Source organism: Acomys russatus, chromosome 7, assembly GCF_903995435.1.
Source record: "Acomys russatus chromosome 7, mAcoRus1.1, whole genome shotgun sequence".
Taxonomy (NCBI): Eukaryota; Metazoa; Chordata; class Mammalia; order Rodentia; family Muridae; genus Acomys; species Acomys russatus.
In genome coordinates this window covers 60,331,569-60,358,375 of record NC_067143.1, presented here as the reverse complement: position 1 = coordinate 60,358,375, position 26,807 = coordinate 60,331,569, and the positions used below count along the sequence as shown (strand labels likewise).

The 26,807-nt window shown below is 43.8% G+C and overlaps 1 protein-coding gene across 2 annotated transcripts; it reads left to right on the top strand.

Moving 5' to 3' along the window:
* Positions 1–171: 171 nt before the first annotated feature.
* Positions 172–26,807, top strand: Rnf141 (ring finger protein 141). 2 transcript variants are annotated; one of them, XM_051149230.1, is made up of 6 exons: positions 172–289; positions 7,198–7,390; positions 10,992–11,100; positions 17,425–17,606; positions 21,481–21,588; positions 25,859–26,807. In XM_051149230.1, exons 2-6 carry the CDS (start codon positions 7,248–7,250, stop codon positions 26,007–26,009), a joined length of 693 nt encoding a protein of 230 aa, XP_051005187.1. In that variant the 5' UTR covers positions 172–289; positions 7,198–7,247; the 3' UTR covers positions 26,010–26,807. The 2 variants fall into 2 exon arrangements, with proteins under 2 accessions (XP_051005187.1, XP_051005186.1); XM_051149229.1 differs by lacking the exon at positions 172–289 and adding an exon at positions 456–583.

Sequence of the window (26,807 nt, the reverse complement as noted above, 5' to 3'; positions counted from 1 at the left end):
TCTGTGGCTTGCCTCGTCATTTTTGTTTTTTTAAAGTTACTTTATTTTGCTGATTTTTATGCACATGAGTCTTTTGCCTGCATGTATATGTGTCAGCAGCCTGGAGCCACAGAAACCTTGAAAGCTAGCAGCTGGGGTGGAGCTCCGTCTCCAGGCAACGCCGAGGGCGTGGCCTTACGTCACTGAGGTGCGACTGGGACGCCCGCTGCGCCGCTGCCGCCTAGCGGGTTTAGCTAAGTTGCAGCAGAGGCGGCGTCGCTGGCGCGGGGAGAGCGATGCCTTAAACCGGGTGAGCCTTGCAGCGCCGCCCCCTCGCCTTGTCCCTTTCCAGCCGCTCCGTGGTCCTGGGACAGGGAGCGGAGGCCTGGGCTGCAGCAGGCTGTGGATCCGGGCTTCGGGGAAGCAAGGCCGCCCTGGTCAGGGAGGGCCTCGGCTGCGGGCGAGGGGCACCGGCTTGCATGGGCGGGTGAATGCTCTGGGTCCGCCTTCGGCTTGTGCTGGGAAGAGGTTTCCGACCTGCTCAGGCTGGTTTGAATCTTGGCGCTGGCGCCAAGAGCAGTTTAGCTGTTGGTTAGCAGAGCAGGTGCGCCAAGGAGGGGCCGAGGGGCGGCGGCCGGGGCGGGAGAGTGGCCATGGGGCAAGGCTTCTAGGCCTTGTAACATATGCCAACCCTCCTTCTAAACCCTCCCTGACAGTGCATCTGGGCCTTGGCTTGTCAAACTAATTGCTACCTTGAGAACCAACCTTTAAAAATGTTTCCTTGCTAATCATAATTGTAGGGTAAGTTGCCTTTGGTGTGCAGTTTCATTACAAATTATGGGTTTACTATTGTTGGAATTTGTCTCAGCCTACCTGTTAAATAAACGGCAGTGTGCCTTCACAGTCTGACCCAGCCGCATTACCCATGTCGTTCTACTGGCATATATGTGACTGCAGTAACACTCCCAGTGGCTGTTCATCCTTATGTCTCCAACTAAGTTTATCTTTTCCACGCCCTCGTGCCCATTCTTGCTATAAAATGAAATTTATCCCTCTGACGCGCGAGCTGGCTACTGTCCATAGTCCCGACAGCTGTCTTTGAGAAGTGATGCCTCCTGAATTCAGAACTCTCAGAAGTAGCGTGGACTTTAAAAAGAACAAAAAACCTTTCATGCTGGCAGGTTTCAGTTTCTGTATATTTTCCTCATTGGCATGATTGTGTTTTCCAAAACCATGTTGTCTTTGTCATTTGTCATACAAGAACAGTATATATAAGGGAAATGCATATGTTGTAGTTGATCTCGTTTGGTTCTTTGGATACATCTAAATTCTCTTAAGTAGAGGAAATTTATTTCTCTTTCTAAAAAGGCAGAGAAGGCTCAAGGAGCGTTCATACAAATCTAGTATATTTTTTCTAAGTAATAAACACACCAGTGCTGTTAGAACTTCAGCAAGTACCCAGGACTCTATTTGTTTGTAGGTTTTCAGTTTGTTTGTTTGTTTGTTTGTTTCAAGAGAGAGATTTCTGTAGTTTTATTTTTTTCCTCCTTAAGACCTTTAGCCCCAGAACAGGGATTATAGATTCTATACTGATTCTGGGCAGCCTAATCTTTGGACTATTAGATCTGTATTAATTTCAACAGCTGATACCTCCTGTAAATTTGGAATTTGTGTAAACATTGAATAATAAAGTAAATTGTTTCCTTCGGGACTCAGTTGTAGGACTTAGTTTTTTGTTTTTTGTTTTTTTTTTTTTTTACTAAGATTGGAGATGTAACAAAATTTAACAACCTTCAAAGGTGCCTAGAAATCCTTGTCAGCTAGTCATCCTGTGTGTGTGGGTGCCACGTGCACAGCAGAAGTCAACCTGGGGCTGGTTAGACTACACCCTCTGGCCAGCAAGTTCCAGGATTTCTCCCATCTCTGCCTTCCCAGCACTAAGATCAGGCATGACAGCCACGACAGTATCTTCACGTAGGTTTAGGGGTAGAACTCGGTAGAACTCCGGCCTGGTGCTTCCTGGAGGCGCTCTCCCAGCTGAGCTCGTTCTCCAGCCCTCACCTAGTCATCTTGGACTTTGATCGTCTCAGTTTCCCTCCACATCTTTTCTGAATGGCTCCAGTGTGTGGAAATTATTGGTGATGCAGTTGTTACGTCCTTATAAGGAACATTTGCACAACAACAACTTATTTGTTAGAAAAAGAAGTGATCGACTGTGCCGCCCACTGGAGAATGTGGCATTTTGGGAATCCTTGATGTTCCTGTGATTTCAGACTAACAGCTCTTGTTTAGAAAGTCCTCCAGCCGCTGTTGGGAAGTGCACAGAAGGGCCCTCGGCCACGAGCTCTTTGAGGAAGCTTGACCACAGACTTGTCTTTTACTGAAATTTATTGCTAGTGGTTTGCAAATTATGTCTGTAAGCAGTACGACTGTAACGTGATTTCCAGGGAGATACTTTGTTGTGAAGGTTTTCCAATATCTCCATACATAAACATGAGAGAGAGAGAGAGAGAGAGAGAGAGGAGAGAGAGAGAGAGAGAGAGAGGGGGAAGGGGGGGTTTCTCTGTGTAACCTTGGCTGTCCTGGACTCGCTTTGCCTGCCTGCCTCTGTGTCCCTGAGTGCTGGGGTTACCACACCCGGCTACCATAAATATATTCTTAACTTCTACTTTATGTTAGTGTGGATGACTGAGCTAATCAAAGAATACTAGATGAATGATAAAATATTTTTACTGTATTCACTGGGGAAATATTGTATATATACTTATTTACTTTCCAGAAGCAAAACCTATGTGTCCTGGAGAACTCATGGGGGAAGTGAGTGATTTAATTGAATGGTACATGCTGTGATGGCGATAGATCAAGGAGGGATACTGAAAAGGTTGTGGCTGGTGACTGAAGGGTGGCGTCAGCAGACTGCTCTTGTGGGTACTCATGTCAGTGGCTCTATATTACACATAGGTAATTGTCATATTACACTGGTGATGAAATTGGTTAATATTGATTAAATGCAGGGTCCTGCCTTCTTCCATGCCCCCAGGTAGGCATGGAGTCAGTGATTCAGTTTCCTGGATATTAAGTGCAATTACAGGAAAATAATATGCTGCCTCGTACTATAAACCTTGCCATTCGAAGTTAGGGTACCAGTGAGACAATGCAACATTTTCTAATTCAAGAAATAACAAAGACTTCTTTTCAGATGGGTTTTGATGAGCAGCCCAGGGTATCAAAATATGACACTTTGCGTAAGAAGTCTTTTAAGGTACAAAGATGTTTTGAAATAGCAGATAAAAGAAATGTGCTGGAACCTTCCTTTTTCTACCTTAAAGAGGAAAATGACGCAATTGTGTAAACGTGCCTGCCTTTTACCAGGGGAAGAGGAAACACGTCTTACAGTCAGAGGGGGTCTCAGGGCCAAGAGAATCAGGACAAACTTTTCTAAGGAACTCATTCCCTAGCTACTGCCCCACAGTTAGCTGCCTGGCCCCAACCCCACTGTCTTGTCATCTTTTACTGGACTATGCTTTGGGTCCTATTTAAGGTCTTATTTTTCTTGTAAGGACTTCCCCTACACTGTGTATAGTTTTCTCCTGTTTCTTTTAGTTAATCCCCAAGGCGGGGGGGGGGGGCAACCATTGCCTCCCTACAAATTCTGATTCAGCTCTCATGAGCTCTGTTAAGTCTTGAGACCATTTCAGAAGCTGAGTTTTCTCTGTTAAGTAATGTGGATGGAGTTGGAGGTCTCGGGCTGGCTGACTAGCGTGTATTTATTAAGCGGGTACAGCAAAGCTTGAGGAAGTTAAGCCTCATTTGGAGAGTGAGACGTTAGGTTAGAGCAGTGGTTCTCAGCTTCCCCAGTGCTGTGAGCCTTAAATACAGTTCCTTATGTTGTGATGACCTGCTACTTCATAACTGTAATTTTGCTACTGTTCTGAACTGTAATGGAAACATCTGTGTTTCCTGATGGTCTTTAGGGTAGCAACCCACAGGTTGAGAATCGCCGGGTTAAAGGTTAGGGCCTCCAGTTTGCACCTGGAAAATTCTCTATTGCACTCATTAGATGAACTTGCAATCTTTTTCGTGTTATGTCATCAAAAGGCTCATGCGTATTTCAGCAGTCCTTTCCATTGCTGTGTTTTAGGTCATTCTTCCAGTAAGTTAGGCCCTCCCCTCTGTACTTATTAGCAAATCTGCTCTTTGTAAGCATGTAAAAAAAAAAAAAATCTCACTTCCTCTTCTATGTGACAACTCCTCAAATATTAGAACAGGCTATTGTGCTGCCTGAGTCATTACCTAGCTGTCCTCAGGCACAGCCAGCCACCTTGTTTCTGTTTCTAGACCCATGACTTGAACACGTTCTAATTTATTGGTGCCCTTGTAAAGGTGTGGCTGCCTTGAGCTTAATAAAAACCTCCTGTGTGGTCAGCCCCGTTGTGTAACAGAGAGGGAGGTTCCTTGCGGTAGACGTCTGCTTCTAGCGAGAGGTTAGGATTATTTTGGCGTCGTTGTTGTACCTATTATACTGTCATTTACATCTAAAACCTCAGGACTTCTCTATTTTTGTGCTGCTTTAAAGCACATCTTACCTTGGAGCTTTTGTGCAGTCAGCTTTTTGGAACACATTCAAGAGTTACCTGTTGTGTTTATAGACTTAGCGTGTCACTGAGTCTTATCCAGTAGGTCCAGTTAATTCGTTCTAGTCTTGGTCAGCCAGATGGGGCAAGCATGCCTAGTCTTGTCTTCCAGTTATCAGAAAAAATCTTTGGCAGGGATTTCTTCTTCTTCTTCTTCTTTTTTTTCCTCCTCTTCCTCCTTCTCCTCCTCCTCTCCTTCCTCTTCCTCCTTCTGTTGTTATTATTTGTGTAGCCTTGGCTATCTTGCTTTTGTAGGCCAAGCTGGCCTTGACCTCAGAGATCTGCCTGCCTCTGCCTCCCAGAGTGTTAGAATTAAAGGCGTGTGCTGCCATGCCCACTTCTGAAAAAACTCTTAAACACCTTGATTTTGTTTTTGTTTTGGTATCAATGTCTCCCTTCTCTAGTCATCTCTGTGTCTTTTATTTCCCTCGAAGGCACCATGAATCTACCTATCTCAGATACCTTTGGAAACCTCTGCCTAAAATGTCCTCCCACCATGCCCTGACTCTCTTACAAACCTCGACTACCTTTCTGGACTCAACTGTTTGCCCAGGATTTCTTTCCCAACTCAAGACAAGTGCTTTTCACCCACTGCTAGGCTTTCACAGCACTCTGTACTTGTTTGATTTAGTGTTATTTATTTTATAATCATAAACTTACTGTTTGATTATTGCCCTTTCCCCTACTGTGTTGAATGCCTTGTGGTGCCAAGAACCTTGTCTTTTCAAGTTTCCTCACCACCCTGTCCCTAAGACATAAGCACCATACACAGTACTTGTTAAATATATTTTTAATTTTTATTAATTTTAGTTAGTTTTTCAAAACAGTGTTTCTCTGTGTAGCCATGGCTGTCCTGAACTCTATCAGACCAGGCTACCCTTGAACTCAGAGAACTGACTTGTCTCTGCCTCCTGAGTGCTGGCATTAAAGGCCTGTGCCACCAAGACCCGGCTAAACATACATTTTAGAAAGACTATGTATGATAATGGTTTCCAGCTAGCTGGTCTGTAACCACTTACTCATGATGTTTCCACATGTATGAGTCAGAACACTGAAAGTGAAGATAGCATGTCATTTCAGTATCTCTATGCAGTACGTGTCAGGGTGAAGTTACTGCTCTTTTTTTTTTTTTTTTTTTTTTTTCGAGACAGGATTTCTCTGTGTAGCCTTGGCTGTCCTAGACTCACTTTGTAGACCAGGCTGGCCTCGAACTCACATCGATCCACCTGCCTCTGCCTCCCAAGTGCTGGGATTAAAGGCGTGCGCCACCACACCCGGCACTGCTCTTCTTGATAGAAATTTACTCTAATGCTACACCCTCCTTTTCACATTATAAATTTTGTTTTGTTTAACATTTTTTCCTTAGGTTTTGGGAATTTAGGAATATTTTTTTGGAAACTGTTCTTGCTTAGAATAAAATTAAGCTCACCACTATTGTGTTTTGAGATGTCAGTAGTGTGTGCCACCAAGGAATCACTATTCCCTGGACACCTGTTCTAAGCTGAGGATTTAATGGTTCCTCTTGGAATATAGTTGGTATGAATCTGCTGTACTTGGACATACTTAAAATGTAATCTTTTGCCTTCAAAGATTATGTTTTAGAAGTCTGGGTTTTCCTTTTTTATTTTTCCTCAAATATGATATTTATTGGTTCAGATCCAAAATGGTAATGGGGGATTTTTTTTTAAAGTATAATTGTACTTTTACTTACTTAAAGTAACTTTTTGTTTGTTTGTTTGTTTGTTTGTTTTTTGAGACAGGGGTTCTTGTTGTAGCCTTGGCTGTCCTAGACTTGCATTGTAGACCAGGCTGGCCTTGAACTCACAGGGATCTACCTGCCTCTGCCTCTTGAGTGCTGGGATTAAAACGTGCGCCACCACCACCTGGCATTTAAAGTAACTTTAAAAAACCCTCAGAGTATTAAATTTTAATACTTGAAAATAATACATATTTATGGTTATATACTTTAAATATTTATTTGTCCCGTGTTTGTGTGTATTTAATGGCTTTTGTTTTGGTAGTTAGGGACCTATCATTCTTCCAATATTGGAAGTGAATCATTTAGCTGTATGATTCTGAAAAAACACATTTTTACTTTTAGAACTATGGTATCTTAGTATTCTTTGCATTTTGAGGGGTGAGTGTGCTGCATAGTTGTATGTCAGCTTGGCACAAGCTGAAGTCACCTGAGAAGAGAGAGCCTCAGTTGAGAAGTTACTTCTGTAGATGGGGCTGTAGGCAGGTCTGTAGGTCATCTTCTTACAGTGGTCAGGGGAGGAGGCTCAGCCCACTGTGGGTGGGGTCACCCCTAGGCTGCTGGTCAGAAAAGCAGGGTGAGCAAGCCTGATCAAGCCACTAAGAAGCCTCCTCCATGGCCTCTGTGTGAGCTCCTGCCTCCAGCCTCCTGCCTGTTTGAGTTCCTGTCCTGACCGTGGTGTGGAAGTGTGAGCCACGTAAAGCCTTTCTTCCCCAAGTTTTCTTGCTCATGGTGTTTCACCACAGCATAGTGACCCTAACTAGGACAATGAATATATTAGTATTTTTTTATATTTATGTAAAATAACTTTTGCATTATATTTAACAGAAACTATGTGAAGCAAAACTCTTTCTGAATTCTGAAGACACCATTTCACCATGGGACAGCAACTTTCGGATCAGACGCAGTTGGTTATTAACAAGTTACCAGAAAAAGTAGCAAAACACGTCACCTTGGTTCGAGAAAGTGGCTCCTTGACTTATGAAGAATTTCTTGGGAGAGTAGCTGAACTCAATGATGTGTAAGGCTTGCTCATCTTCATTCTATTTTCTCTTCTGTGCCTCCATTTGTCATGATTGTGTAGGAGGTAACCACACGCACTGATGGTAAGAATGGATTCTTTAGCATAAATTAGTACTACCCTGACTGTCTGCGCTAGGTCGCTATTTTAAAATGTGAGAGGGGAGCAGAGGCACGGGAGGACCTTGAAATGAGGTTCAGAACACAGACAACAGGTACAGTGAAGCAGTTCTCGATTGTGCTGCAGCTCAGCAGTCATATGCTAAGAGGCAGTAATTGACTCTTGTGTGAGAGCACTTAAAGTGGGCATAAACAGAAGAGAATTTGCCAGTTAGTCACTAAAGGAAAGCCTTGGGCAGTCAAAAGCACCTCCGTGTGCCAGTGTGGTGGCCGCTTGTTTGTCCACTGAAGCCATGTGCAGTGATGGGTCACTTTTGATCTGCTTAACTCTGCTGAGTAAGTCTCTAAGATAGACTATAAATTTCTCCACCTTGACCTCAGTCTCTTTATAAACTTCACCTCAATTTTTTGTGCTGTTCTATATAGAAGCTTTTAAAATACAGAGGCTCTTTCCCCTTGAATGGCCTCAGACCCTTGTGCTTTCTCTCAATACTGCTGGTTTGTTCCCCTGTGGCAGATGGATGGGTGACACGTTTTTTCTTAAATCTTCCTCTGGTACCACCCTCTTCTACCTCTTTAGTCTGTATCAGTCTCTGTCTCTTGGAGTTTAATTAAAACTTGCCTAAGACTTTGTTTTGTTTTGGTTTGCTTTTTTGAGACAGGGTTTCTCTGTGTAGCCTTGGCTGTACTGGACTCACTTTGTAGACCAGACTGGTCTTGAACTCACAGTAATCCGCCTGCCTCTGCCTCTTGAGTGCTGGGATTAAAGGCGTGTGCACCACCATGCCCAGCTCGCCTAAGACTCTTTAAATGATATCTTTTAAATATGTTTTTATTTTATTTTATGTGTATGAGTTTTTGCCTGCATGTATGCTTGCGCACCGCATGCATGCTTGCTGTCTGCAGAAGCCAGAAGAGGGACTGGAGTTACAGACCATCGTGGGCAGTCGTGTGGGTGCTGGAAACTGAGCCCTGTCGTCTGGAGGAGCAGTCAGTGCTTTTAACCACCTCTTTTCAGCGCCCTTAAATGATATCTTAAAGGTTCTCTCTAGTCTCTTCAGTGTAACCAATGATCACTGAGCACATCCAATGCACAAAGCACTGTGCTAAGGGTTTGAGCGTTTGAACTGATAGTCAATACTGATGACATCCACCTGTCTGTGAATTGGAAGTTCCTTCCATTATCCTACATTCTCATTCAGTCACCTCCAAGCCCAGCACCACTACAGACAACTTTGTAATAGTACGGTCACTATTAATAGCTTGCAGAGAGGGGCCTGGAGAGATGGCTCAGGGGTTAAGAGCACTGGCTGCTCTTCCAGAGGTCCTGAGTTCAGTTCCCAGCACCCACATGGTGGCTCACAACCATCTATAATGAGATCTTGTGCCCTCTTCTGGCCTGCAGGCGCACATGCGGTACAGAGCACTGTATAAATGGCTTGCAGTGATGTGTCCGTACCTGTTCCAGAGGCATTTATGACATAAGGCACACACTGACACTATGAAACATGTTAGGCAAAAAGAGCATTCTCTCCCGACGAACATAGTGTCTGTTATTTTCAGTCAGTTATGAAGGCTAAAGGACAGTCTGATGGCTTTATCAGGACCTGCTTCCTTTTAGGAACACTGGATTTTTTACTTATTAAAAATAGAAAAATAGCTTGTTTCTGAGCTTGTATTTGTAAGGAACAAAATAGGATTGAGAATTTAGTAGTGTCGGGAATATGACACCTTATTTTTGATTCAACTTTTTTTTTTAAGTTACATTAAGTTTGTTTGTTTGTTTGTTTGTTTATGGGGCAGTGCACCTGTTGAGCCACAAGACAACGTGCAGGAATCTGTTCTCTTCTACCATGTGTGTCCCAGAGATTGAATTTAGGTGGTCAGGCTTGATGGCAAGAACCGTTACCACGTACTGCGCCACCCTCCAGTGCAGGGCTCCAATTCTTAGGAAGAGAACTTAGTAACACTTGCCATCCTTTAGCCCTCGAATTTATATATGTAAACGGAGACTGATGAAATTTTGCTTATTGACTTTTAGAGGAAAAAAAATAAACTGTGTCCTGTGATATCACCTACATGCTAATTATTGGGTAACAGTAAAAATATATTCCTTTTACTTATTTGGCACAGGATACTTAAGTAGACTTGAGGGGTTTTATTTTCTTTTTGGTGAGCTTCTTTTTCTGTTTTGTTTTTGTTTAAATGGTGTTGAGAATCAAACCCAAGCTCTCGCTGGTGGCTTTGCACTAAGCAATACCAGCAGTGTAGCTTGAAAGTCATTTCCTTGGCTACAGTTGGTCATTTCATAAGTGCCGTGCTCTCTGCTGTCCACCAGCCATGAAGACAAACCTGCAGAGGTGCGCCTTGGCATCCAGGGAACAACTGGAAGCTGGCATGGCTGAGTTACTCCCCTTGGCGGGCTTTACTGACTAAGGCCGGTTGCTTTACTTAGCTGGAAGGCACTTACAATATGCAACTCTGCCGCTGGTGCTCAGAGAGCACTCAGCGTTGATAAAAGAGCTGCAGTCTCAGGTCTTGAGACTGATTTTAGTTGATATGGGTAGAGATACTGAAAGTGTTGTGTTGTCTCTGGTTTTTTGTTTGTTTGTTTCTTGAGGGATTTGTTTGTTTTGTTTTGTTTTGAGTCAGGGTTTCTCTGTAGGCTTGGCTGTCCTGGATTCCATTTGGAGACCAGATTGGCCCCAAACTCACAGTGATCCAATTGCCTCTGCCTCCCTGAGTGCTGGGATTAAAGGCGCGCGCCACCACACCCGGCTTGTGTTGTCTGTATGCTGGCGTGGCTCTTGTAACCACTTCATGAGGAAAGAGCAGTAAAGCTATACTTAATATCACAAACTATGTTTTACTTGGCTGAGCCCAAAATTAGTATAAATTTACCAAAAGGTATATTAATGTGGTTATGTAAACAGGACTCAACCAAGAACAGGTGTTCCTCAGAACCATGTGTGTTTGGTCAGCACTTGTGTAAATTAAGCCAGCAAACTTTTACTTAAAGTACCAGGTTTCTTGGGCAGTGTTTGTTGGTGTTAATTGTTGTTACTACTTGTTTTCTTTTACGTAGGAAACTCATGCAGCCCAGGCTGGCCTCAAGCTCTCCTTGAACTCTCAATCCTCCCTCCTTCCCTCTCCCAAGTGCTGAGACCACAGACTAGTGTCACCATGCCAAGCTTTGGACTCATTTTTTTCTAACATCTTTTCAACACTCAAAGACCATTGTGTGTGTGTGTTTGTGTGTGTGTGTGTGTGTGTGTTTTGAGATGAGTATTCCACAGAACTTTTGACTTTAAAAACTGTGTGTTTTCAAAACATTCTGTTTCTGTGCTATAGGAACCTACTTTTTACAATCACTTCTGCTGTCTGTTTTTATTCCCTTCCCTGTTGGAAAGTGTTTCTTGAGTTTGATTTCAAAGTTCTGTTACTTTTCCTAAAAATAGCAATTGTGCTTGCTTTTTTTTCAGAACTGCTAAGGTAGCTGCTAGCCAGGAAAAACATCTTCTCTTTGAGGTTCATCCTGGGTCCGATTCCTCTGCCTTTTGGAAAGTGGTTGTACGGGTGGTCTGTACCAAGGTAGGATTGGTATACTGTTTTGGTTTAGAGTCACATTTAATAATGTAACAGATTTTGTAAATATATGTCATTGATTTGTTAGTCTTATAGAGCTTAGGTGTGTGTGTGTGTGTGTGTGTGTGTGTGTGTGTGTGTGTGTGTGTGTGTGTGTGTGTGTGTGTGTGGTAGTTATATGTTAGTCTTTATGTGCATGCGTACATCATGGCTAAGGCCCAAGGTCAACATCAGGAGTCTACCTCTCTGTTGATCTTCACCTTCTGTTTTAAGACACGGCCTTTTGCTGGCCCTGAAGCTCACTTGCTGTTTGGCTGGACTGGCAGGGCAGAGCCCCACCCCATGCCCAGGATCCCTCCACTCTGCTCCTACAGCATGGAGCACTTACATACCCACACTATTGTACCCAGATTGTCTGCAGATACTGAGTAGCTGAGCTCAGGTCTTCATGCCTGTGTGGTTGACACTACTGAGTCGCCTCCTCAGCTCCTAAAGCATCATTTAATACTATTGTTGCCATCGAGGTGTTTGAATCTCACTGTTGTTTAATTGCCAAGTCACAGAGAGTATTGTAGTTGGAGGAAGTAGCAGTAATCTTATTCCCACCTTCCCTCTGTCTTTTGAGGCTTTAGCTAGCTGTGGAGCCCTCAGAGCACACCAGAGTTAGCTCTGCGATACCTTAAAAACTGGTTATCTCAGGAAACTCCTTCTTTTGAGACCATTGGATTGTATCCACATAAAAACACTCTGTCAGAGAGGCTGTGGTGACTGTGAGGGATGGAGTGGACCTTTTGTCAGGGAGGTACTTTCTTGTAGTTGAGTTTTTGTATTTTAAATAACTGCTAAAAATATCTTGGCAGCTGCTTCAGAGTATTAGAAAGCTTCCTGTCCCAGTACGCTAATTAGGATAGCAGTTCTTAGCCACAGGCCTTTAAGGGGAAATGAGTTTTATTAGCTCTCCTTCAGTCCCAATCTCTCTTCTAAAAGGTAAGATAAGCCATATGAGCCATAACTTACACAGTTATGAATGCCCTGAGGTCCACTCCTGACCAGTGACACTCTCCATGGTGAGTCACTTGACAGTCTGAAATACATTCTGTAGAAGGGAATGTTCTGTTTGTGGACATGGGTGGAGTCTGCTCCTGAAGGGTAAAGGGCAGTCTTCAGAGTTATTTACCTCAGAAGATGAGGTCACTGGATTTCATTCATTTAAAAGGGAAATACAAGTTTTAATGTGTGTGTGTGTGTGTGTGTGTGTGTGTGTGTGTGTGTGTATGTGTGTAACATTAGAATAAATGGTACAGTAAACTGCAAGTATATGTTAGTGACCTACAGACCCCAGACTGCCTTGATAATCTGTCACATTTCCCTAGTGGATTGTCAGTTTTATCTCTGCTGTGTTTTACTTCCAGTTTATTCAAGCAGAAATGTGAGCAATTACACCAGGAACTAAGAATTCAGGCAAATGCATGTCTTTAAGGAAACTGTTTACAGTTCAGGCCCCTGTCCCTTCTGCCATAGACTCTGCTAATCTCCACCCTCCATATTCCAGCCTATGCTGCTGTGAAATGACTTTTCAGAAGCACAGCTCTCCACAGCTCTCTGTCCTGCTTAACACACCACGTCCTCACTGCCTACCACCCGCCTCCTGTATGCGGGCTGCCCAGGCCCTTGGTGCTCATGGCTCCCTACCCTCGCTCCTGTAATTGGGTGCTCATGGCTCCTACACCCCCTCGCTCCTGTATGTGGTGTCTCATGGCCTCCCCCTGTAGCGGTGCCATGCCCCTAGCACTCCTATATGTGGTGCCCATGGCCCCTACCCCCCTCGCTCCTGTATGTGGTGCCCATGGCCCCTACCCCCCTCGCTCCTGTATGCGGTGCCCATGGCCCCTACCCCCCTCGCCCCTGTATGCGGTGCCCATGGCCCCTACCCCCTCACTCCTGTATGCGGTGCTCATGGCCCCCACTGTCTGACTCCACACTTCTTTGCTGCTTCATCACTCGTCCCTTTTGCATTCTGCGTGTTCACCAATGTTGTTGAATTGAAGGTGTCTCTTTTACAACTCACACCCTCTGTTAACTGAGTTTCTTCAACTAGGATTCCTGGTTTTTTTTGTTGCTTTAATGGTTATCAGCTACCAGTCACAGAATACTCTTTTTAAACAAAAGCCATTTATTTTCCCATGCATCAGCAAATCCTGATATACTGGTTCCACAGCTGGTCACAGGCCCAGCAGACCTCTAGAAGCCATTGGTCAGTATTCATTCTCCCTCTCCCTCTTCCCCTGTTCTCACTGGTGGAAGGAATGATTGGTTTAGATCAGACTAACCAGTGTTAACTCCTAAGACATGTTAGTGAGTGGAGAATGCCAGAATAAAAGCAGGCATGCCAGCAACTAAAGTGGAAACAATGCTTAGGCAGTTGGCAGCTGTTCCTGTCACTCTTGCATGTAAACTTGATGTCTCGACAGGTGCATCTCAGATACCATCTCATCCGTAGTCTCCCTTCACGGGAACTCTCTTGGTCTTCTAAGTCCCAGTGGCTCTTGGTTCCTACTTCATGGATAACTTTCAGCATTGAGAACAGAGTCGTCTTTTCTGCTTCTAGCTCCCTGGTGGCTCCCTGGACAGGAGCTATTCCGTGAAACTATGTGTCATGGCTGAAATACTGTGCTTTGCATCCAGCAGCTCAGCTTGTACTGGACGATCAAAAACCTGCTGAAGTCCTCTCCTTTGCACGGCCAGGGCTGAGGCTTTCCTTGTGTTTGCTACACGCTACCTAAATTATATTAACTCTCCATCCTTATTTCATTAAATACTCAGTTTATAAGGAAGAGACCTTTAGAAACTGTCAAAATCCATCTGATTACAAACGTATCAGGTGTCTGATCCCTTGGTTTCTGGTGCTCCTTTCGGTAACAAAGTTAAGGTTTGGTATTTTATTATTAGTCAGGTTCTTGTTTTGCTCCAGTAGCCTTCACTATATTACTGTTAGTTTAGTTTACATTACTGTATTCTATTAAAACTCTTTCTTAAAATAATATTCTAAGTAGAAAAATAAAATGTAAAGACAAAGGCTTTAGTGCTTTCTTTTGCTTTTTTTTTTTTTTTTTTTTTTTGCTAACAGATCTATTCAAAGAATTTTTGTTCGCATTTCTTTGCAAAGGATCTTGAGAAGCCAATATTTGGATTAGAAAGAGTTAAGTCTAGTGTGTAAAAATGACTTGAGGCTTAAAGTGTTGTGTTTTTTCTCTTTATTTGTATTTCTTTTCTTTAAGTTAAAAAAAAAATGGAGTTAATGGTCTCACTGTGTAGCTCAGGCTGTCCAGAAACTCAGTGTTCTACCTCACTGCCCCAAGTGCTGAGTGTACAAGGTGAACACTCACCACACCTGGCCTAAGAGCTTCGTATTTATGATTCTTAAAAAATTAGAAACATTTATATCTTAATTTCTGAATTTATAGTAAGACCTCTCTTGTCTGTTTATACACTAGTCTAATCATATTCAAATAAAATTTAATTAATTTTTTTAAAAGATCTTAAATTAATGTTTAGATGTGACGTTTTACGGATATGACATTAGAAAAGTTATTAAATTAATTAAAAATTGCGTGCTGAGGGGACTGGAGATGGCCCAGCAGTTGGGAGTACTTGTTGCTCTTGCAGAGAACCTGGGTTCAATTCCCAGCACCCACATGGTAGCTTACACCATCCTTAACATAGTTCCTGGGAATCTGATGCCTCTTCTGGGTTCCTCAAGCACCAGGCACACATGTGGTGCACATAAATACAGGCAGGCAAAACAGGCAAATAAAATAAACATATAAAACCCCAGAATGTATATACTGAAGTGACTATTAAGAAAACTTTATGAGAAGGCTGGGGAGACAGTTTAGTCAGCAAAACCCTTGTCATCCAAGCATGAAGACTTGAGTTCAGTTCCCAGAACCCACACATTTAAAAAAAAACAAAAAACAAAAAACGCCAGGCATAGTGGTGTGCTCCCAGCATGAGAGAGGCAGAGACAGAGGACTCCTAGGCCCTGGCCTGCGCTTAGCTGAGTTAATAAGTTCCAAACTAGCGCATGTCAAAAACAGGTGGCAGGTGTCCCGAGACAATGCCCAGGCTAACCTCTGCCCTCCACACATAGAGTACACCTGTGTGCACATGGACAGGTCTTCATGAAGTCTGTGTGTTACACTTCTTGTGCTTACACTGAGGCCTTGCAATTGTCCTTTATTTATTTTTTTTCTTTAATGCTCCAGACAACCCATGTTGAGACTCTAGAGGCCCTAGCGATGTCTGCTGTCCTCTCACTCTTCACAGTGGCCATCACTTCCCACCAGGTATATTCATTCCAATTCCAAGTGGTCTCCTGACTCCTCTCCTGGCATCCCTGTGTGTTCTCAGCACAACAGCCACTCCTCAGCACATTTGAAGTGCTACTTTTTTGGCTCAGAGTGTTCCACTGGCTTTTGTGTGCTTGGAATAAAGGTCAGAGTCGTTGAGGTCAGCGAAGTTCTGTGTGCTCTATCACTGCCTTACCTTCTAGCCTTGTCTTTCATCACCTTTCCCTCTGTCTCACCCACTTCTGGCTCCTTTCTGGATTCCTTGTTCCTTTCAGCAGGTGCACATCTGCCGGACAACCCTTGTACTCCTTAATGTTGCAGCTATGGTGCTTTACCCTCAGGTAGCCACGGAGTCACTCCAGTACCTTCTGGTTCTTAAAAGCTGGCTTTCCTTTGCCCCCGGCTCTCCCTCTCCCTGATCTGTCCCTACCACGTCAACTTGCAGCTAACATCCCCAGGTCCTTAGGTGACTCCACTGCCTCTTCTGGTTTGTTTGTTTGTTTTGGGATTTTGTTTTGTTTTTCCAGACAGGGTTTCTCTGTGTAGCCCTGGCTGTCCTGGACTCACTTTGTAGACCAGGCTGGCCTGGAACTCACAGAGCTCCACCTGCCTCTGCCTCCTGAGTGCTGGGATTATAGGTGTGCGCCACTGCACCTGGCTCTCCTAGTTCTTAAATGTTTCTTTTACCTTCCTTGCCCCTCAGCGTCTTCTCTCCTTTCCTCATCTGATTTCCATCTACCTAGGCTGCACTTTATTTCTCTTTCCTGTCATGAAGCTTTCATGTACCAGGGGGTTCTGTGCTGTACATACCATGTGTTTAGTCTCTAGAGCAGTGCACATCATGCCTATAACATCTGCATTGTGGACACTCAATAAATACAAGAAATCTATGATCAGAACAGTTCTTTATGGCCCATTTCACTAATAGAGACCCTTATATGAATGAGCCTGTAATTGATTTCTTCTGTAATGTACAGGTTCAAGAGAATGCTGGACCACTTTCCTTAGCTCTGAAGGCTTATTCCAAAAGCTACTGCAAATTCACTGTCATGTTTTATTTGTTTTCTACTCTGTGTATAGTTTTTTAAAATTATAAATTACCTTGTATGCTTGAATCTGCACATAGATATTAGCTTCCCAAAATTTAAACAGGTTTTTATTATTAGATACGATTCTACATCTTCATAATAAGAAATCTGACCTATTCTTGAGTTTCAGTATTTTTTACTACTTTCTCAGATATTAAAAAAATAATAAATTAGTTATAACTTACCATTTTTATTAAAACACCCTTGCACATCCATGCACACAAAAGGAAGAGGAGGAAGAGGAAGTAGTCATTATCATCTTTTCGGTTGTCACAGGATAGCATAAGTAAATTCTTTAATTAAAAATTATTAGCTTGTAGCTGTGCACATGCCTATAATCCCAGCACTTGGGGAGGCAGAGACAGGCAGATCTCTGTGAGTTTGAGGCCAGCCTGGTCTACAAAGTGAGTCCAGGACAGCCAAGGCTACACAGAGAAACCCTGTCTCAAAAAACCAAAAAAACCAAAAAATTATTATTAGCTTGTAATGGCAGTATATGCCTGTGATGCCGGCACTTGGGAGACTGAGGCAGGAGGATCTCTAGTTCTAGGCCAGCCTGGGAGACATAGCAAGTTCCTGTCTCAAAAAAGAATTAATTAAAACATCAAAGTGAAAAAAAAGAAATTCAACAGCAATCTCTAAAACTCATTTCTCAACTCTGGGAAGGTTACCTGAATTATCAACTCCAGACAGGACGGCGCCTGATCAGACTTACAAGGTTATTTTGAATGTCAGATGGGAAAATTCAGACCATTGTCTGATGAACCGCACAGCTGAAGAAAACACATACATTCTTTTACTCAAACTCTTATTTTCCTAGGTACATCACACTGTTTCCTGGGATATGTGACTGAATGTTGTGTGTCTGTCCCCCTTCTCCTTTGTGTTTCTAGATTAACAAAAGCACTGGCATTGTGGAAGCATCACGGATCATGAACTTATACCAGTTTATTCAGCTTTATAAAGACATCACCAGCCAAGCTGCTGGCGTGCTGGCTCAGAGCTCCACCTCTGAAGAGCCCGATGAGACCCCGCCCTCTGCAGCATCTTGTCAGGCTAGTCTGTGGATGGGCAGGTATGTGACACAGTTACAGAGAGTGGGCGAAGTGCTGAGGTCTCGGTGACAGTGTCCTTGTGCTCTGTGACACCCTCAGCCTGTGCTACAGCCGGGTGAGCTTTATGTCATTCTGTCCTTCCATTCACTTCACAGTCCCAGATTAAGGGGGCTCCCGGCAGGAAGCGTTTGTCAGCTTACTCTCCAGGAATTCACTCTCTGTGCATTTAGACAGGAGACACTGACACCTCCTCTTTAACAGGGTTTTAGGCAGTCAAAGCCCTTTATAAAATTAGGTCCAAGAATCTGGCAAAAATCATTTCAGAAATTATCTAATTGGAAGATTTCACATGTTGTCTCCAGGCCTTGGTGTCTACTCAGGAAAGAACAAGCAGTGGTACACATTGACACTGCGCTACCGGGAGGAAGTGACGTCACTGGAGTTTGCCGCGATGGTGCTTGCTTGCTCAGGCCTCCTGTTCTTTCTACACTTTCCTTCTCATGCTTTTGGTGTGAAAAGGCTCCCATCTGTTGCTGCTTGATGTGACATGATTTAAATTGGTAAATGCATCCTGGGAAAAGGACTTCCATGATCGCAGGCATGTTAACATCTATCTTACTGGGTGAGGAGATGGCAGAATTCGTGTTGACTGTGTCCTTTTAAAGTTAAGATGTATCTGACAGGAGTCTCTCTTTTGTTGCTGCATTCACAGTTGCATTTCTGCTTCATTCTTCATCGACTCTTTCCATGTGTTGTGCAGTGTTGTAGTTGAATTGGATTTTTCATTTGTACCTCCCTGTTCAGTAAACCTCCAAGTGGGCTGTTACTAGCCTGCCGTATACGTTTCACAGTGCTGGAGGCAGTGTTTAGGCTTGTCTTTACTGAGCAAAGTCCATACTTCAGAGGCCGAGGTCTGGCTGTCTTCTCTTGTGTGTCTTTGGAGTGGTGATCTCTTGTTGAGTGTTTTGAAAGCTGAGAGTGGTGTTTACTTGCCTCTGTGGCCACACTGCAGCAACTGAGAAATTCCTGTTGCTGTCGTCTTCAGGAAGGTGGTCAAAGTGCTACTCTTACAGACTAGGAAAGCAGTGCCAGCTGTTAGGTAAGCCAGCACCCGGCTTCATGTGTTGTGAGCGTCTAGTGGTACCCTGGCACCCAGGCCATAGAAAAGGCCTTTGCAGGTGGAAGGGGCCCCTGGGGGCCTTCTGCAGCCCTGCTTCACGGTGGACACATATTTTGGTTAAAGGCTAATGTTTGCGGAGTACTTGCACTTCATTGACTCCTAACAGTAACTCCACAGGAATACAGTTGGTCAGATGAAGGAAGCAGGGATAGAAGAATAAGTTGAAAACAAAAACAGAAAGCTGGTGTGGTGGCACAAGCCTTTAATCCCAGCACTCGGGAGGCAGAGGCAAGCGGATCTTTGTGAGTTCAAGGCCAGCCTGGTCTGCAAAGGGAGTCCAGGACAGCCACGGCCTCACAGAGAATAACAAAAACAGAAGAATAAGTTGACATAGCCGATTGCAGCCCAGTGGTTTGGAGGTGGAGCAGGAGATTGGTGAGGCCTGCGGTGCTCTGATGCCACTGATCCTAGGCAGCTGCTCTGTCCGTCTCTGCACTATCAAGTCTAAGCCATATTTCGCCAGGTGGAAATCAGCTGTGCTTACAAGTTACATTCCTGCTAGCCCCACAGCTTTGTGAGGCTTGCTACCTCAGAGAAGCAATCCTCTTCACACCCAGGGGGCGTTAATTATTGTGAAAGCTTTGCTTTTGCCTCCTATCTGCAGAGTAGTTTCCACCTGGCCCTTTGGAGGCAGGCAGCACAGCAAAGGCCTGCAGCCAATTTCCCAGTGTTCAACTTAACTCCTCTCTTGGATCAGTTTTCTTATCTTTTAAACGAGGTTGAGAGCAACGGTATGCGCCCAGAGCACTGCTGAGCTGTGAGTGCAGCGCCCAGCACATACCCTCTGTGGCTGAGTTCACCCCACTGACACCATCATAGTAAGTCAGTAGCACACTTGTGAGTGCAGTGGCTGTGCCTCTGGAATTCCACCAAACGAGACTGATCTCTTCCGCCTTCAAATGTTTGAAAACTCCTCATGTTCTCATTGAGCCTTGTTCTCCAGAGTAAGTGTTTCTAGCCTTTGTTCACGTGCTTCTCCCTAGCCTAGAGGCTGTCCGGAGTGATCTTCATCTGTCAGTGTGCCTTCCAGGTCTGCGGCAGGCAGTGGCACACGTCAGCTCCCAGGGCTCAGCTAGAGCAGTAGTCCTTCCTCCTCCTGCTCACAGTGCCACTCGGAAGGTAGCAGGCAGGGTGGGCAGCATCTGTGTCTCCATTCTTCTCGGAATACAGCGCTGTTCCTTAGAGCCTTCTGCTCCCAACTCTGAAACGTTCCTGTCAGAACACCCTGTCACTTTGTGTGGAGTCTGTTGTACTTTGTGCTGTTGACACCCTCAGGTGAAGATTTGAAGCCCATAAGCAGAAATGCTAAGTCAATAGAGCTGGTGTAGAGCTGAAAAGGGATTCAGATGTCAGTATAATGTTGATGTGTATATTTATATGTGACTGATGTGTATGCGTATACACAAATGTGTGATGAGTACACGTACCAGATCCCCATGCATAGAGGTTTTCACCCATTGCCGTTTCAGTTCAACAGGCACTCTTTTCTCCATGAGTGAAGCAAACATTACTGTTACCTCACCCTAATGATATGTCTGTTGTAATGCTCCTGAAGCCAGGCCCTGTCTGTCTCTCAAGTGCTCTGAATAAGGTTCCACATGGTTTCCCTCTCCCTAGACTGCTCCTTGCTGTCCACTCTTCAGAAGTCCTGTGTCAGTGGGGGTTCACGCTGCGTCTCGTTTGCCTGCTACAGACAGTTCAGATTTAGTATTTTGACACTCAGGAATCAGCTTTCTTTGCTATATAATCGGTCCTTTCTCTCAGTTTAACCTGAGCATCATGCAACCTTGTGCACATTTCCAGACGTCTTACTTTACTTGGCACATACTATATGCACTGCACGTTAACATTGGTTTATATTATGTTCAGATCAACAAATTCCAAGTGTGATTGCCAGGCCTTACATGCTGTGCTGGAAATACAGCAGGGGATGGAAATTATATCAGACACAGCTCCATCCCTTAAGAAGAGTGGCTATACTTTGAAACATTCGGTTTAAAACAACAGAAAGGCACAAAGAGTAAAACATTTAAAAATCACTTTAGGAAACATTATATTTAAAAAACTAACCTATGAGATGACTAACAATGGAACAGCTGCATGCAATGTTTAAATCATTTAATTGAAGTGAAATTTCGTTTCGAGAGCAGAAGGAGGTGGGCATTTAAGCTGAGCTGCTGGAGCAAAGGGGCGTGGCTGCTGCAGTTCATCCTGGGAGCTCCCTACTTCGCAGCTGGGCTCCAGCCCTTCCATGCTTCCTACACCATCTGATACCTCAGACTGCGCTGCCCCTTCTCCTTGATGCTGTCAGCGCCACAGTGAGATCCTGATGAGGAGGCAGCTAATTTTCCCTTATAGCAAACAAATTGAATACTGGTTGATTTCCTGTATGTAAATTCAATATGCCTAAAATGGACTGAGTTATTTCAGAAAGACCCAAGTATGCAGTTTTTGTTCAGATTTTGTTTTCTTTAGCCTGCACAGAGTTGTCTTTTATAGAGTCTTTAAGTTTCTTAAAGTCAAACTTAGTGTTTCTTCCCTCATGTATTTGCTATCCCCAGAGGATGTTAATCTTGGTCTGATGGTCGCTTTGCACGTAAGCCATGCTGTGCTGTACACTGTGGGTGTTCACTGACGCTCTTTAAGGCAGTGAAACAAAGCAGGCCGGGCGTGCACAGAGACTGTCATTGTTGCAGCTCGGTTTCCACACTCAGGGTGAAGCAGCTGACTGATGAGGACGAATGTTGCATCTGCATGGACGGGCGAGCTGACCTCATCCTGCCCTGTGCTCACAGCTTCTGTCACAAGTGTATTGATAAGTGGTAAGTTATCCACTGCCCTTGGGGATAGCCCAGGTCAGCTGGGACTGTCAGTAGACAACTGGAAATACAAATACTTCAGTGCTACCCATGAGAGCTTTGCTCTTTAGTACTCTGAGTTTTATGGTAGGCTGCCCACGAGTTCAAGTGGTTGTTATGCTTGACACATTTACTTTAAGAATCTTGGTGCCTGATTTGAATCTAGAATCACTTTTCTTTTTTGCAGCCGCCCCCCCACCCCACCCCAAATACTGTATATGTGCGGGAAAGAACAAATCCTGAGCTGAACTATTGGATCTGGAGGGATGTTAGACAAACTAGTTAATGTCACTTACAAGATAATGCAGCATTTAGGAGACTGTATAATGGCATGTAATAAGCTATGTGTATCTGAATATAAATGCTTTACTGCATGTGCACGCTCGTGAAAGCTGTCACAACATGAGGGGCAGATCCATCCCGCCCAGAGTCAGCTGTAGCCGGAATCTTAAGCAGCTGTTAATTGCTTCCATTGCTAAAAATCCTTTGGATTTGCTAGACTTTTTAAAGCAGCGCCATGCAGAATGTTCTTTTGTTGTCCAGTATCTTACAGTCAATATAATTATCCTGAGATTTAACAGTTGTAAGCAGAAATAAGTGGCAGATGAAGGCTTCTATGTATGTTTGTGAACAGTATTATTTATGGACATGTATTTTGATTTTTTTCTTGGGTAGCTACCTGAAATGTCAGACCATATAGCAGTTGTTTCTCAAGAAATTGCCAGCTCGCTCCCAAAGCAGCCATACTTTTTTAAGTGTTTGGTTTTGGTTTTGGTCATTTTTGAGACAAAATCTTGTAATGTATAGCCCAGGCAGATCACAACTGGCTCTTGTGTCAATCCTCCTGCCTCAGCCTCCCAAACCTGAGATTAAAGAAGTGTACCACCACTCCTGACTTCTCCTTACCTTTTTTGGGCCCTCTCCATTACCACATGGAGTCCGTTGTCTTCGCCTGTGCTGCCAGCATTGGAACCAGGCATGAGGTAGCGACTCTGTGGCTCTCACATCCCCAGCTGACTGCTAAGTTGCCATCTGTGTGTCTTAGGTGATGGTCTGTTTAAGTCTTTGCTCATTTCATTGTTCGCTTTACGATATGGCTTCCACATATTTCCTCTCCCTCTGTCTTGTCTTCTTGCTTTTGAGAATGTCTCTGAAGGAGTACAAGTTTTTTGTTTCAGTGAGGATAAATTTCAATTTGTGACAGAGACCCTCTCTGTGAAATCTTGTTCCAAAGGCACAGAAAGTACTCATCTTTTGCAGGTTTGGGTTTTACATGTAAGTCTGTGCCACTTCTAATTTGCTGAGAGCGTCTTCACTAACGTTTGAACCTTTGCTGAGATCATTGTTGAAGTGTAAGTCAGTCCTGGACTCCTCCACCCTGGCCTGCGTCTGGCTCACTCCATCTCGTGCTGCCCAGGTTCCTCCTGCTTTTCAAGTCTCCTCTGTCCAAAGTCACCCACCTGGCCTGGCCCAGATGGTCTAATAGGACGTTTAGAGCTCGTGTCTCCACAGCGAGCCTGCAGAGATCGTGGTTGACACTGTATTGACTACACAGTTTGTTTGGGAGAGTTGGCTTCTTGGTGTCTGGTTAGGCCCTTGATTGCTGCAGGCAGTTCTACAGTGTTCAGTGTAGCAGATCTGACCTTGGGTATTTCACAATTTGTACTGTTCTAAATAGTTTTGTTTGTTGCTAGTACATAAGAAGACAATAAATGTTTTCATATGCATCTTGTATCCCGAAGTCTTATTAAATCCACTTTTTTTTTTTTTTTTGGTCCCTTTCTTCTTCAGATTCTTCTGAATTGCTTGATGATTCTGTAGAACATCTGAAAATTATTTTTCAGAGATACTTTTTCTGAGACAAAATCCTAGACCAAGAATGTTTTTTCCTCCAGGTGTCAGTGTTGGGTTCCACCTCACGTGTTCCTGGGAGCAGCTTTCTCCTTATCTTCCTCCTCTGCGGCAGGTTGCTTTCTTGTCTCTTCTGGTTGTTGTATGATCTTTATTTTTTCACTGCTTTTAAGCAAAATGAGTAGGAAGTGACCTGTCATCATCATCCCCACCCCCAGGTTTCTTGGACTTGGAGTTTGTTGATACAGTAAGTTGATTGGAAAATTTTCAGCCATTGTTTTCTCTAATCTTTTTTGTCCCCATCTGGTTTTTTACTAAGTACCAGATATTGTGAATTTTACCTTTCTAGGCAGTGAGTATTTTTTAATATTGCAGATACCAAACTTGGCCTTGGAATATGGCTTGCTTACTTATAAGGACTTTTGACCCTTTGGGGTCCTGCTCTTACAGTTTGTTAGCAGAAGCAGAGCAGGGTTGGGTTTCCTGTTACTCACCCCCACTCTGAAGGGGCACACCCTTCAGAGTGCTGTGCTCAGTGTCTCAGAGTCAGCAGCACCACCCGATGGCCTCTGGCCTTTGCATACATCTCTCAGGGCTTCAGCCTCCTGCCATCTGCTCATGCGCTCACCCTCTGGTGGTTCAGCAAAGAGGCCTGCTGTCTCGTGGCGCTTCTCTCTGCTGTGCAGTGTTTTGCCCTGTGAACTCTAGCTGTCTTGGCCTCAGCTTTTTCTTCAACAACCTGCCAGGCCCTCCGAGGGCCCCTACGTCTTTTTCTCAGTCCTGGAAACTCTGATAGGCAGCTGGCTTACAGCAGCGGGCTTACAGCAGCTGGCTCACTTTGCTTCTCATCTCTCTGAGAGTTGCATCCTTGTCTAATTTCCAGGGCTTTACATGAAGCTTCATCTAATGCCATTCTTCCGGACATTGTGTCCTGTGTATTAGTTGTTTTAAGTAGAAAGATATCTAGTTCCTGTTGACCAGAAGCAGAAATTGACTGCTTTTAAATTGTGATGATTTAAGTACAGAAAAACACACAGAATTATCTTGTTAACCTCTGGGGAACCCAAAATCAACTGAATAATATGCCAACTCTAAGTTTTACATCTAGTTTTTGGAATAAATTTCTCAGTTCTTATGCAAAAGCCAAAGCACAGGCGATTAACTGGAGGGCTATGGCCCTAGATTTCACTGGGAGAAGAGAAAAACATTGTCTTTTCCTTTCGTAATGTATTTCTAACTCAAATGTGGTACTTTTAGTTTCCAAAGTAGTATTTGAAGACAGAAATCCCTTTGAAAAAAATAATCTTAAGTAATTTTACGTATTCTGAGTCAGAAAAGTAACCTACATTTAAATGTCATCTCTTATCTTAAACCTCAATTGCTCCATTGCTATACAATTTCCTTAAATTTTCTTGCTTTTGAACCAAAAGACCTTTTTAAAATCAGACCTCTAATTGTAATTAACTTGTCAAAATTCTTTTATATTGCCGTGAGTGGTGGTGTATACCTTTAATCCAGCACCTGAGGAGGCAGAGGCAGACAGATCTCTGTGAGTTCAAAACCAGCCTGGTCTATATAGCAAGTTCTATGCCAGTCAGAGCTACATAGAGACCCTATCTTTTTAAAAAATGGCCTTGATTACTCAGAATAATAATTAGTAATGCCCTTTGCTGCTAAGTGTGTCTACCACTGGCCAAACACGTGTCCCAAGGCGCAGTGCCTTCCACTGAAATGAAAATAAATACTTAAACTTTGCACACTTTACACTTGGACCAACGCTCCTTCTGGTAAGAGGGAACTTCCTTTTAGGACATAAAGGGATTTTTTATTATAAAGGAAAACTTATTTGGGTGTAGAAATAAGGAGGATACTGGCTGCTGGAAGCAAGCAAGATGGAGAACTGGGCGTCTCTCTGCTGGAGCTGAGGTGCGTTACAGCCAAACAACACATGTTTGCAACACAGGGTGAACTGCAGTCAATAAACTTCAACACAGGCCCTGCACTGAGCAGGCTGACAGCAGGAAAACGGCAAGTTCTAGGCAAGCCTAGGTGGCTACTCAGGGAAAAAACAAAAGACTAAAGCTGCAAATGCCGGTACATAATGGTTTATAAGGTATGCGGATAGTACAAGGTCTGTGAGACACATACACACCTGCTCTTTTCTGACACGGTTGACATTTTTAATCCATCCGTAGTAAAATATGTAGGCAACTGGTTGACCCTGGGGAAAAAAATTAAATGTTAGAATGAAGAGAAAGATGAATTCTTAACTGTATACTTTTATTTTGTTTGCATTTTTAAAGCCATGTACTTTTCAAACAAACTTGGGGTTTTTTTTTTTAGGAAAACAAACAAACTTGTTTTGCTTGGCCTTCCCTGACAGGAGTGATCGACACAGGAACTGCCCCATTTGTCGCCTACAGATGACTGGAGCGAATGAGTCGTGGGTGGTGTCAGATGCACCTACTGAAGATGACATGGCTAACTATATTCTTAACATGGCTGACGAGGCAGGCCAGCCCCTCGTACCGTGACTAGGGGAAGACGTTCTCTTGTTATTGTGACCTACAAATATGTGTCGGTCTTAGAGGAGGAGTGGAGGGACATTGTGGCACACACAGGAAGATCAGCTTTCCCACCCTCTTATTTTTGCTATTCTGATAATATGGCCCATTCTTAAATAAACTCCCATGTCTTCCATGTGTGGTGGGCTAAAGCTTGCTACTGTTTAGCCATATTTCCCACAGTCCCTCAGTTCTATGTTGCTCTTGAGCTCTTTGCTACAGATAGCAGCAATACTTGACACTGCTGCTTCTCAGGGAGGGAGGCAGTGTTCTGGCATATTTTTAGGTAGGGTTAAGATTCAGGGTGTTGAAAGTTGTACCCATCTTGAGATAAATGACTGAAACTCAGCTGAAACCCGAGGCGAGTGTGCTCTGCCCCCTTGTGGTTCATTGTGGGTCTTTCAACACTGTGGCCCAGTTGCTTCCTGGTTTTGTATATTAAAGGACAGTGGGTTCTGGAACTACTCTTTATGCTGCCACGCTGTGAGGTTGGGACTTGTCTTGCAGATGGACTTTACTGGAAAGATCTTCATGGCTGTTTTAGAAATGTATCTTCGGACTTGGGTAGGTGTCTGGTGGGTTTTTCATGCTGCCTGTGTAGCTTCAGTTTTCAAAAGGAAATTTTTCTTTATGGCAACACACATTTTATATTTCCAGGTAAATTGAGTCATCCTGAGCTAGAGTGCATTTATTTTAGGTAAAGGCACCTTTCTGAGGCTTCAGTTTCCTCAAATATCTCAGATTAAAAGAAGAAGAAGATTGGATAAA

What these genes read in the sequence shown, in the direction of transcription:
- Rnf141 (XM_051149230.1), top strand. Translation starts at nt 7,248, where the DNA reads ATGGGACAGCAACTTTCGGATCAGACGCAGTTGGTTATTAACAAGTTA. An exon ending in TACGGGTGGTCTGTACCAAG is followed by an intron (nt 11,101 to 17,424) that starts GTAGGATTGGTA and finishes TTGTGTTTCTAG; the next exon opens with ATTAACAAAAGCACTGGCAT. An exon ending in GCTAGTCTGTGGATGGGCAG is followed by an intron (nt 17,607 to 21,480) that starts GTATGTGACACA and finishes TTCCACACTCAG; the next exon opens with GGTGAAGCAGCTGACTGATG.